General features: G+C 43.7%; 1 protein-coding gene across 1 annotated transcript in view; it reads left to right on the top strand.

The window, feature by feature from the left end:
- tox2 (TOX high mobility group box family member 2) overlaps positions 1–12,978 on the top strand; it is a gene marked incomplete at its 5' end in the record, with an annotated part of 89,173 nt that extends 76,195 nt beyond the window's left edge. The window contains 6 exons of the mRNA XM_080846669.1: positions 598–831; positions 4,100–4,330; positions 9,330–9,410; positions 11,721–12,113; positions 12,521–12,654; positions 12,887–12,978. Of these exons, the coding sequence (XP_080702795.1) occupies positions 598–831; positions 4,100–4,330; positions 9,330–9,410; positions 11,721–12,113; positions 12,521–12,654; positions 12,887–12,929 (1,116 nt within the window). The 3' untranslated portion in view covers positions 12,930–12,978. The remainder of the gene's footprint in view (positions 1–597; positions 832–4,099; positions 4,331–9,329; positions 9,411–11,720; positions 12,114–12,520; positions 12,655–12,886) is intronic.
- Between the last annotated feature and the right edge of the window lie 329 nt (positions 12,979–13,307).

Here is a 13,307-nt window from a genome sequence, read left to right as displayed (position 1 = left end):
GTGTGAGTCTATGCCCTGCCCAACCTAATTATCTTGTAAAATATTTGCTTTCTGGAGCGAATCTGTAAAGTAACCCCTCAGCCTCAGTGGGGCTTGGGCAAGCACTGAAGTTGCCATACAGCCACAGAGGTGAATTCCCTCAAGGTGTATGTTTGTAAAGGGTTTGGCCAATGAAAGTCTAATTGGTCATCCAGTGTGGGGTACTCCTTCTTGTAAGTCTGACTCACTAGACCAGGACGAGGCTGAATGCTTCCCAATTTAGCTCTGTCCCTGACCTCACTGGCTACCTCTTTATGAGCCATAATTTCATGAGAGGGTGGTACCTTCGTGACTTCAGTAAGAGAGAGAACCGTTTACAGCTAGCACATATAAGAAAACATTGAATGCTCATTAACTGTTAAAAAAAGTCTTTATATAGTCTTTATAACCTTTATTATATATTATATATAATCACAACAGCCCATTGTCTTTAATAACAGACATGTTGGGAATGATATTTAACACAAAAGTCAAATTTCTTGTTTTCAATTTGGCTTAATTGGAGTTTTAAAAAGCACTAGCTAAATAGTAAAGATTGGTCTTCTTCTCTTACCCTAGATCCAGGAGCTGTCTCGTCAGGACCGCCCCCATTACCACACTGCCCGCCCTCCCCCCATGCTAAGCAGGTCTCCTAGGATACTGCCCCACCCAATGAGTGCCCTTTCCCAACTCAGCTCTCAGATTGGCCGTGGTGGCCTCCCCCATGGTTCCCCCTCACCACCAGGAAGTAAATCAGCCACGCCCTCCCCCTCAAGCTCCGCCCAGGAAGAGGAAACAGATTACCACTCAAAGGTACTGGTGTGACGAGACTTTTATCATGGTTGCCAGTGATGAAATGGACAGATTTAGATTGGGTTGTGTCACCAATTCTGGACATTTAGCGCATCAAAATAGGTTCTGAGGTGAATGTGTATGACTGAAAAAACAACTAGTGGTAGATTAATGTGGTTGCCCCCGAATCCAGCCCCCACTACCAATGTGTCTCCATGCCTATGTATTCGCTTTTTTTATGCACTCATCACGGAGCCTGTTTGTTTTCCATTGTGTTTTTTCTTTCTTTCCTTTTTTTAAGAACTCAACCTAAATTGTCTCTGCTCCCTTTATTTTATTGTCCTCAAAATCCAATTACTCTGGCTTGTCCCTCATCCTCTCTTTATATTGAGACTGTCAGTCCAAATTGAATTTGAATGTTTCAGTAATGCACAAGCCGCTAAGAATCCTTCATTATCGCCATCCTTCCCCCCTTAATTGGATTGGAAAGTGAAAAGAGCAAATCAACTTACATGATGTCTGAAATTACATTGTTTTACAAAACAGACTTCTGCACTCATCTTCGCAATGAGTGCACAAAGTCAGTGGCGCTCTCAGTCTCTCCATTGCCATGGTAATGTGAATATTCATCTTTTTAAGTTAGTATTTCCACATTGAGAGATTATGCATTTTTGTGTGCATTTTTCTTGCGCATCAAAGCAGGCATCTTTGAAGCGTTCCATGTTGTGCCACCTGCCTTTTTTGTATGCAGATGTGCTATAAGGAACTTCAATTCAATTGAAAAGACTCCGCTCCCTAATTTAGTTGCATTTGTTGGCTATCTTGTCTATCTTCTCTCACCATCTCTACGCCCTGAATTGAATAAGTATCCACCGGTAAACAGCACTTCCTATCTTTGCTTCAGTGCCCTTTTGTAATACACGACACTAGTGTTTCTAATAAGGGCATTGGGAGACATTCTCATTACGTTTAATGAATTTAATTTATGTAAATCTGTATGACAAAGCATATAGCCATTTGTTACCAATCACCAGGCTCAGTGAATATGCTTCCCCATTACCCTGGCTTATGAAACATGCAGAGAGGACATATCAGAGGCATAATTGAATGTAGGTGACTTTGTGTATGGTAAGTAACGTATAGGGCCCACGTATGCCTGTGTATAGGTTTCTACAGATGCATTCGTGGTACTGGCGCATGGTAAACTGTTGTATTTGTCAGCTTTATTTTCTGAAATAAAGAGGCTAGGCTAGTGTATCCTCGCATAATGAAATCATAGTCTCTGCTAATGGAACTTGGTTTCTTTATTCAGTCGACACTACCATCAGATGTGTGATCAAGCTACATTATGTGGATTGGGTTTCGTAATTTAGCTTTGTGAACGGTACCTTTGACTGAGCCAACAGTCGACATATTAAATGTTCTAGCGATTGAAGTAGATAGTAGACTCTATACAGTAGTTTGATATAGGAGAAAACCATGAACTCAGCCTAAATTAATACACATCTGTGGTCCATCCCAGTCTGAATGCCAGTCAGTGAGGGGTTCTGTAAGCGAACTGGATACAATCCCTTTACCGAGGGGCAAGGGTTTGGCGGTGCTGATCTGCATACTATGTTACGTGTGTAAGGGTGAGAGTTGCAGCGTGAGGGGATTGAGCATCACAAGTGGCATTCTTCAGAACAGCGTTGTCAATCTGGGCAGGATGGTCTTCACATGCTTTTACCAGATTGAGTTTTGGTTTGTTGGAAGCAGTTGGACCGGGACGTGGTCAAATGGCTTTTCTCCACTGCCGTATTCACTCTCTGCTGCGTGCAGTATGTTGCCACAGTATGTGGTATTTGATATTTTTGCATATACAGCAGCAACAACAACAACAACAACAACGGCAACAAAATATGTTTTATAGAAGAGAGCAACACACTTTTTTAGTCTTTCTCCCCTCACTGCTTTGTGGTGTCTTGCCTCTGGATCTACCTGTTACCAAGAGCCACACGCAAAACATTTGTCCATTCATTGCGTACAAACCAGTTTACATTGGTTTAGGTATGCTGTTTTACAGGCCTTTGAAAACAGCATGCAATTATGCATATTATCTTCGCCATTGCAGAAGCTACTTTTTTTCCTGCTCTTGCTGTTTGTGTTATTTTCATGAGGTCTCAAATATGCCAATCAGCAAGAAATGTCAAAGTGAATCCTAATTCAGGCCATATACAGAACAGCACGGCATGTGCTTCACAGAACTGCTCAATACATTTTGGATCCATTCCTTTAGCACGTTTCATATTGTATACTGTAGGTATTTTGTGCTGTATTATTTCACTTTTTAAGGACTTTTCTGTAGGTACAGTATTAAATAATGAAACCGGTGCCTAAATGTGCCAGTGCTTTCAGAAAGAAAAATACAGATATTTGTGTGCACCAGATATGAGATCAGATCAACTGAAGTAGCACTGATTCAAATGGGATATTAACAATGTCCCTGCAACTCAGCTTGCATTAAGCAATCAATTTCACTCTGAATATTTTAGTGTTCTTTCTCCAGGGCTGGTCTCTGTGCTTTTATATGTGTGTGTGTGTGTGTGTGTGTGTGTGTGTGTGTGTGTTTGTGTCTGTATGTGTGTGCCTGAGAGAAAGAGACAGAGAGAGAGGGAGGGAGGGAGTGCAGAATGCAGTGGCAGTGTCCATAAACTGTCAAAGTGGATCACATAGTTTGTGTTTGATTGAGTGCATCCTCTGTGCCCTGCCCAGCGCGCACATATTTTTATTTCATGATGTTTGCAGATAAAAAGAGCTTGTATTTGCATAGTCAAACATGTGCATAACTACTGCATCATTAAGGAAAGGCTTTTATGAGCAGCAGGTATTGTGCTTTTGTTTATGCATACATCACAAGCCATAGCAGCATTGTCTCTGTTGAAACTCTGTTGGCCTTTTCTGTATTTGATTTGTCTATGCCAAACTTCTGTCTGTGGTCCTATTTTTTACTGCTGTGAAATAACACCAAATGTCATCTTTGTCATTCAAGGATCTCAGGTGCACACAGGTGCTTCCAATATGTGTGTGTGTGTGTGTGTGTGTGTGTGTGTGTGTGTGTGTGTGTGTGTGTGTGTGTGTGTGTGTGTGTGTGTGTGTGCGCGCGCATGAAGTCACAAGCAGTAATGGAAATTCAGTTATTGGTGGTGAATTCAATGAGAAAATATGTGTGTGTGTGTTCACAGAACCTCACTTATGACACGTTTCTCTCTTTCTGTCTTTCTTCCTTTGTTCTCTACCGTTCCTGGTTCAGATCACAGGAGAGAAGAGGCCCTCCTCCGAGATGAACAAGCCCAAGCCCAAGCCCCAGAAGAAGAAGAAGAAGAAGGACCCCAACGAGCCCCAGAAGCCAGTCTCAGCCTACGCCCTCTTCTTCAGGGACACCCAGGCAGCCATAAAGGGCTCGAACCCCAACGCCACCTTTGGGGATGTGTCCAAGATTGTGGCGTCTATGTGGGACAGTCTAGGCGAAGAGCAGAAACAGGTAAGACTCGAGACGAATTCCTTCTGTACCTCACAGCATACAGTACCTGTTACACACAGATATGCCAACAGGAAAGTCAGACCTCCAGCTGTGCGCCTCCTCGGACTCAATCTGTATCACAGATAGCCTATGATGAATTTCATGGGCGATCAAGAGAAACTTCAAAACACCGTATAATTATTTTATTTTTCCTAATTGGAGGTTGGAGGGTAGCTCCTAATATTGCTTTGAAATTAAATAAATTGCTCCTCTCTTGTAGGCAGAGAGATGTCTTTGTGTGTGTCTTTGTGTGTGTGTGTGTGTGTGTGTGTCTGTGTGTCTCTTCCAGTCTAACTGGCGGTGTGGTTTGGAGACCACTGCCTCGGCTGCTAAAAGTCAAGCCTGCACTGCTGTAAATGAGCCTCAGATGAGACAGAGCGATGATGTCGTTTGCAGACAGAGCTGGCATTATTTTTAGAATATCCTCCATAACTGAGCCCCCCCTCTATTGCATGTCAAATAAAAGCACCTGTCTGTGTGACAGAGTGCAGTCTGCTCACCCCGCCATCGTGTGATACTTCTCTCACTCGCTCTCTCTCTCTCTCTTTCTTTCTCTCTCTTCTTCTCTCTCTCCCCATCCCCTATCTCTCTCTATCTCTCTTTCTTTCTCTCTCCTTCTCTCTCTTCTTCTCTCTCTCCCCATTCCCTATCTCTCTCTCTCTCTCTCTCTCATTCTCTTTCTCTCTCTCTCTCCCTCCTTCCTCTCTCCCTCTCTCCTCTTTCTGGGCTGGACTTTTTTTCGGGGGGCTGCTGTGTCCTTTTCTTTGCAGTTAATTTTTGCCTCCTTCACTGGAGCTCCTCACCATGAATCTTCATTTCGCTCCTGACACCCTTGAATGCGAATTCCTCATTTCCTGGGCTTTTATTTATATCTGTTGCCTGGTGATTTGATCATGCTGGGAATACAAGATTAGCCATCGCCTCGCCCTTGAATTCGCCTCAAGGACATCTGTTCCTGAAATGTTATTGTTTGTGCCTCTTAACCCTTCACTGCCTGCATGTCTTTCTGTGGCTATGCTTCCAAGATGCTTCTCCCTCTTTTTAGATGCACCTCCACCCCCGACTTTTTATTTTTTGTGCCTTTTTTAAAGAACCAATCGTTCCCCAAAAGGAGTCCCACATCTTAAAGCAATAATATCTGTTTATTAATGACGTCTCCGTGGGTAACGTTGGTTACAGTGATACGCTTAAGCTTACTTGAGGAGTCCTTGCCGAGCCACCAGCTTCCCGTCCATGACTGAAGGAACGGGCTCCGAGTCCACATCTGCAGCTCATCACAGCAAGCAATGATGTCAGGAGACATATCCCAGAGCCCCACTCACCTACACTAAAGAGCGGCACATTGCTCATCTGTTTGATGACATCATCACACATGCTTGGACGTAGTTATAGGTTTTCGTGTTTTCTTTTTTTTGTTTTTTTTTTTCAAAATAGTTTCACAAGTCCAGTAAAACAAGTGTCCAGTGATGTCATGTTTTCACTTCAGAGCTCTGTGACTGTGACTAATCGTTCAACTGGAGGTTAATAAGCTATCAAAACAGAGGTTGCTATGCACCTTGTCTTTTTCTAGGTCTCCTTTCTCTGTGCAGTCCAGAGTTTCATTCTTTAGGGGCCGGATGTTTTCGGATGCCTATAAAATAATTAAACTATTTTTTTCTGACCAGCACATACTGGTGGAACAAATGAGACTTGGATCAGGTGGCCATTTGAATGCATTCGCTTCAGCAGCCTGATGGTTAAGAGCCTTGCTGAGGCATACGATCACTCCAAGACTGAATGTTTTTCAGCGTGTTCCAAAATGGCACATTTCACTCTGTTGATGCAGCCATTAACGGCGATGATTGATGCTCCCTTCCACCAATGGATGAGTGTCATTTCCACATGGGATGGCCTTGACCTGTCAGTTACACCAATGAGGGACATGTTAAATGACATGGAACCACACAGCCTCCACGGTCATAATGCAAAGTGTGCCCCTCTGTGGAATGATCTCCAGGGTGGTGGAGATAACCTCCTCTTACCCACAATTCATTTCATGCCATTGAAGGGGGAACAAAAACTGAAGTGCTTTGTCCCCTCCAGCAATGGTGAAACACCAGCAGCACCCCCCCTCCAGAATGGGCATCAGGTATTGAATGTTTAAATGGCAAAGAAGAGGAAGCAGTAGAACCGACAGCTGCCCCCTTCATCTCTCTCTCTGGATGTCAGAACAAGACTGCAGACATGCAGGGAAGCTGTTATCCACGCCATGTTGTTCATTTTGTTCTGCCTTTTTATTTGTGTCATGTCGTCCTTGGAAAGACTCAGATATGTCTGGGTTTTTTTCTCATTGTGCATTCGTGTTTCAGATTCCATTTGTGGCCCGTGCTTTATGGTTCCCGGGTTCGTTTAAAGTCTTAAAAATCTTGTTTTTTGTTATTTTTTTCAAGTGGTTAATTCCCGGGGGACCTTTGCATCATGTTTTTAGGAAAGACTCGTTTATCAGCTCCCCCCCCCCCCCCCCCCCCTTTTCTTTCTCAGTCAATCTTATTTTTTTAAAGGTAACAGTATTAAAAAAGATTACTGCCATCACAAAAAAGCTTTTGCTCCATTTAATTGAGACCATTCAGTTCAGTGAGTGCTAAATGAAAGGTCAGCAGGAAGAGAGGAGCGAGGGGGGGAAAGAGAGGGAGAGAGGGATGAAAAGAATAGATGGAGGTGAGTCAGATGATATAGAATGAGGCAGCAGAGGGTTGGGGTGAGAGTTGGTGAATGAGTGATTGAGTGAGTGAATACACAAGTGAGTGAGTGAAGGACATAAAGAGAGGAGAGAGGAATTCGGTCTTCTTCCCCCCTTCCTGGCCCTCTGTTTATCTCTCTCTCTCTCTCTCTCTCTCTCTCTCTCTCTCTCTCTCTCTCTTACTCTCACTCTCTCTCTCTCTCACTCTCGTTCCACCTCCCCCTTTCCGCTTCACCTCTGTTTGGAATCAGGCACCTGCTCTAGCTCTCTCACCCAGCCACCTCCCTCTGTTTATCCCTCTCGCTTCCTTTCTCTCTCTTTCTCTCTCCCTCTCTCTCTCTCCAAGGCCCCCAGGATAGTCACCCCTCCCGTGTCAGCGGGTCTGCGAGTTATTGTCTTCCATAATTAACCGGTTATCAAACAAGAACATTTCATTAAGGTACAATTACCAGCTAATTCTACCGGGACACCCGCGATGTCGGGATTATGACCGCAACATATGCTCCATGCGCCTCGGTTATTTTTAATTCTTCGCGACCCGCAGCCTCTGACGGCTTCAATTGCTAATGAAGCCGCTCACTTTGGAATAATTAGAAATCCTTAGGCATGGTAATTTATTTAAAAGTAGCTGTCTCTGGGCTGACTCATTAGCTCAGTTAAATTAATTTGAAACTAAAGCCACTGGGAGTGCTGGGGAGTTCATTACAACGCGTGCATACATACACACACACACACACACACACACACACACACGCACACACACACACACACAATAAAACCCCCACTTCCTCTTTATTTAAGACACTGTCACTTCAGGGACACCACTTTGTGTCTGAAAATACGACCGTGACGCCATCCATTTGTCTAGGTATTGTTTAGTCATGACTTCATCATTTTATCGGTTCTTTTAGGTGTTTGTTTATCTGTCTGTGTTTGTGTTTGCATGTAACCGCCATATTTACATGAGGTGATACCCTCTTTGGTTTCTTTGGCCGTGCATCAACTTTTAAGACAAAGCCCTTTTTGTATGATTTCATGGCTAAGCTCTTAGACCGTGTGTGTATGTGTGTGTCTGTGTGTGTGTGCATGTTTGCATGCCTCAAGCATGAATGTTTCATGGTAACACTATCTGTTTTTCTTGGGTGTGATTGACCATCCCGGTACAGTAAGACCATATGGAAATGCTTAAATCATCACTCACAGAGCTCATCTATTCTCGGGCCTGAAGAAGGAACCCCATGCCCCCTACTCCCCAAAACACACACTACTGCTGTTTTTCACCTCACACAATAACTGCCCTGTTATTCATTCATTCACTCATTCATTCATACTGAATAATATTGGCATGGCTCTTAAATGACAACACTGGTGCACACTCGTGAGCGTAAAGTGATGTATGTGCCACCAATTTTGATGATGTTTTTCTCATCAATTTAACTCCATAACTGTTTGAAAGAGGTTCACTCAGGTTCTGCCACTGAAAGGAGAAATCGTGGTGCAGTTACGCCACTGTGACAAATGATTGACACGCCATTACATTAGCTTAAATTCCTGATCTTAACACTTCATTCGAGGTTCATTCTCCTTCTATAGATTGCCTTTCTTGTAAAGTTCATTTTTTTTCCCCCCAATCTGCTCTTTTTTTTTCATCTTGTTGCTTTGATGTGACATTTACTCTGATAAAGTGATGTCTCCTTAATAGAGCCTACAATAGGAATGGTAAAGGAGGAATGGTGTGAGTTTTCCTCTCCTTTTTTCTTTTCCTTTTTCTTTTCTTTCTTTTTTTTCTTTTCTTCATTGTCTCTGCTCGTGTGGCTTTGAAAATGTAATGGCGTATTCAATTACTTGAATAAAATGGAAAGCTGCGGTGTAAACCCGAATGCATAAACCCACCGATGGACACAAGAGAAAAAGTGGGTGTGTATACTCCATACAAAATCAAATAAAAAGAAAGGAAATTGTATTTCATATTGAGGTCTCATGTGCTGGTTCTCATGGTGTCCATTGGGTCACAATTGAAGTTAAGTGCTTTTGACCCCTGTGTTCGAGCGTAAGTCTGTATGTTTGTACTTGTGTGTGTCTGTGAGTGTGCGTGTTCTCTCAAACTGACAAAAGAACAGAAAACAGTGTCTTTTTCTTTGATGTTTGGATATCTGTATGAGCTTGTGTGTGTGTCAAAGTGTGTCAAAGTGTGTGTTTCTGTTTTCTCTGACCACTGTTTTGTTCTGTTTCCCTATGCAGGCATACAAGAGGAAAACGGAGGCTGCTAAGAAAGAGTACCTGAAAGCCCTGGCAGCATACCGAGCCAGCCTGGTTTCCAAGGTAACCACGGGGGTCATGTCTTTGATATCCATGGGTCAGTGGCGATAGGGGGGTGATAAATTAGAGAATTCAGGGTAATCTCATGGGAGGGGCTATCCAGGGAGAAATGTGTGTATGTCTGTGTGTGAGTGTGTGCTGTGTTTATGTGTGTGTATGTGTGTGTGTGAGTCAGAGCATGCAAAATTTGGCCCCATATAAACACATATCCACCCACCTCCCCTCCCCTCAACATATTCACCATCTTGCGCGTGTGAGGATGTGTATGTACCTTTGTATGCGTGTGTGACTGTGGTTGCGTGTGGTGGAGGTGGCAGGTTTTAAGCAGATGATGGGGGTCAGATCAGAGCCATATCGCCATACCATAGCTGAGATCCAGCAATGCCGCAAACTAGACGTGAGAACTCATTTGGTTTTCACACTCGCTGCGTGTACTAGCATTCACGTGTGTGTGAGAGTGAGATAGAGTCCACGCCATCTGATCAGCCGCACTTTTTATATGGCAAACAAACCGCGATGCAGAGGGCTCCTGCCTCAACCAAAACACATAAGCAACCAAAACACATAATAAGAACCTAGAACTCACAACCTCTAGCTTCAGTCAACTGGCTTAGTAGGGGCTAGTATGGTTTCACCAGATTATCTTCAGAAGGCATGGGTAAGCATGGCAGCCTGGCACCCACTACTTTTTATCATCCATAAATCACATGTCCTAAACAGGGGTTCCATCGCTTTGGTCAGTGTCCACTGGAGGTAGCAAAATAAAATAACACCAGGAGATTCATCTGACTGTGAATCTGATCCAATCAGCTCAAACAGGGGAAGATTTAAACCAACTCCATGCATTTTAAATAAACCAATCTTTTTTTTTCTTCAGCTCAGCTGCACTCATCCCCGAGCACAGGCTCTCATGTACACATTTTTATGTCCCTCATTTTGCATCCATTGTCTCCCTGTTCAAAAAACGCAAATTGCATTTCCATGCTAAACCCCCTCTCTTTCTTTCTCTCCCCCTCTCTGCTACCCCTCCACACACCCCTTCTCTTCCTCATACTTCCTCTTAAGCTCTCGCGCCCAAAACAAGTGCGTTGATTAAGCCGTGAATGTGTTATTCATCAGCCCACTCCCTTGGCTTCTTTTATTAAACACCATTCTCATCCTTCATTTCATGTAATTAAATATTCTGTCAGAATCTGTTTTTTTTTGCTCCTACTTTGATTGATGTGTCTGTGGACTGGCAGTCTTTGAAAAGGAAAGAAGGAAAAAAGGTACAATATAAAATAAATAAATAAATAAATTTAAGCAAATAACATCAGTCCCCCACACATTCATAGATTTGGAGGAGTGACATACATCTGATGATTTCAAAGCAAATTTATGGATTTTTTTTTTCTTTTTCGTTTTTTTTTTTTTTTTCATTTTTCTTAAATGACTTTAATTACTTTGAGAAGTAATTAAAATAATTAAGTTAAACAATAAAAAAAGATGGATTTGGGGTGGTTATTGAAAGGAGGTTGAATGCTCTTTCGAGTGTGTTGACTCTTCGGCTACTAAGTGTGCACCTGTTAACATTTGTGGAATTGTGCAGTCATTAACGACAGCTTCAGCGTGGGTGACAGCTGAAACTCCTCTGCCTTCTCCAAGGCAGAATTACTGTTTCAAATTGGCCCCTTGTGACAGAAGGGAACTTAGAAAATAAAAAAAAACTTTAGATCAGCTGAAAAAGAAAACAAAATGGCCGTAGTCTGCTACAGGTGACACATGCTAGCACTAGCATACAGCAGGCGTGCCTCAGACGAGCACTGTGCCACTTCTTTGTTTCTGCATACTGTGTGTATTTCTTTTTTGAGATTCTTTGTCAGCTGCCCACTCTGTGAGTTTCTCTCCAGGCTCTCTCCATCCATTCATTCATATGTTCATCTGTCTATCTGTTCCCGTCATTGATTATTTCTGTGGTTTTTGCTCGATGCATGTTAGCTGTTGCCAAACAGCCAAGAGCGATGGACCAAGCCAATGGAATTGACGGCTGATGAAATTGGTTGCAAGTGTGTCGCGCAGTGGCCTTTGAAATAGATATCATCATTGAAAATATACAAGATGGGTCAGAGAAACAATCCGTTTATCTGGTGTAGGATCCCTGCTTCACCCGTATCAAGCAGCTTTGAAACATATAAAGCATCTTCGCAAAAGGCCGTCTTTTTTAGTATTGGTTGTCTGCTCATTTCCTTGTTAGCAACATAAATGCTAGCTAAGATAATAAACGATCTGGTCTGACCCCTTTTGTTTTGTCTTCTCTTTCTCCCTCTCCTCCAGAGCTACAATGACCCAGTGGATACAAAAAGCCAGTCAAGCCAGCCTTCCCACATGATGCCACCCAACCCGCCACTGTACAGCGTGCCGCCCCAACCCTCCTCCCCGTACCTGGGCCCGAGCCCCTTCCCCCTGCCGGAGCAACTGCAGGGCTACGGCGGGGCCCAGCGCCACGGGCTCTCACGGCCCCTCGGCCAGCCCTCCATGCTCCCCAGTCTCAGTGCCTCTCCCCCCTCCTCCTTCCAGATCAGCCCTCCCCTACACCAACAGCTCTCCCTGCACCAGGGCTCCCTTCTCAACCAGCCAATCCGCATGCAGCAGGTCCAGTCACAGCCAATCATCTCACACCAGATGGGGCTGCAGAGCTCCCTCCACTCCCCGCCTCCCGGGCAGCAGGTAAGACACTTTTCCCCGCTCTCCTGAGGCTCATAGGCTCTCCACACAGTGTCATGGACACATGACGTATAGCACTATTGCAGGCAGGGGTAGCTGTTTGCATCCACAAATTAAATGTATTGTGACTCACTAAACCTACCAGTGATAAGACCGAGATTAAAAAAACAGCAGTGTTTGTCGGTATAAATCACCTTGTTTGTAAAGGCCATCAAATCCCTTTCATATGATTTGAGACTCATTTCAACATGCAATATAATTCACTTCAACTGCTACAACACACACACACACACACACACACACACACACACACACACACACACACACACACACACACACACACACAGATATTCAGTTGGTGTTGAAATAGTACCTAAATGCGTTTGTGTGTTTATGCGTTGTCTCTACAGGGATTCTCTCACCTACAGTCAGAGTATCAGAAGAGTCATGGGGGCTCCCAGTCTCCTGGCGCCCCAAACCAGGGCCAAAACCCAGACTGGGACAGTGAATACTGCAATCGGGAATGCGGTGGGAACCACTGCAGGTAGGGTGCCCTTCCTCTTGCACAGGCGTCTGTGTCTGTCTGTCTGTCTGTCTGTCTCTGTCTCTGTCTGTTTGCCTGTCATTTTGTATAATATTCATGTGACAGTATGGCTAGTGTGTATGTGTGCACCACTGTACTTATTAGAGTCAACACATTAATATGTTTTCTCTCTCTCTCTCTCCCTCCCCCCCTCTCTCTGTCTATCTTCCTCTTTACCCCATCTGTGTTACAGTGGCAGCATGTTAGCCAGGGACAAGCCACTCTACCTCACTTGAAGCGGGCCAGAGGGAAAGAGGAGCTAAAGACACCAGGGAGTCCCCACCACCTCTCCACCCCCCCACCTCCCCCCACACCATCTTCTTTATTTTACTTTTTTCTCAGTGTCATTTTTTTCATTCGTTTTTAGAAGGATGTGTGCAAAATTCTGAAGACTACTAGTGATCCTATTTTGTTGATGTTTGTTTTTGTTTTTTGATTTTTTTTTTTGCCAAGCACTTAAAATGTACAGGCTTCTTAAGGGGGGCCTAAGAGCACTCATCTACAAAAAAAATACAAAAAAGTATATATATGAAAAAATAAAAAACAAACAAACTACCATGGAAACACCCCTCAGGGGTCACTGAGCTTTAATTGAAATAGAAGAAACTCTTATT

This window comes from Sprattus sprattus, assembly GCF_963457725.1.
Source record: "Sprattus sprattus genome assembly, chromosome: 10".
NCBI classification, from domain to species: domain Eukaryota; kingdom Metazoa; phylum Chordata; class Actinopteri; order Clupeiformes; family Clupeidae; genus Sprattus; species Sprattus sprattus.
Note: the sequence above shows the minus strand (reverse complement) of the source record. Positions and strands in the feature narration are given on the sequence as shown.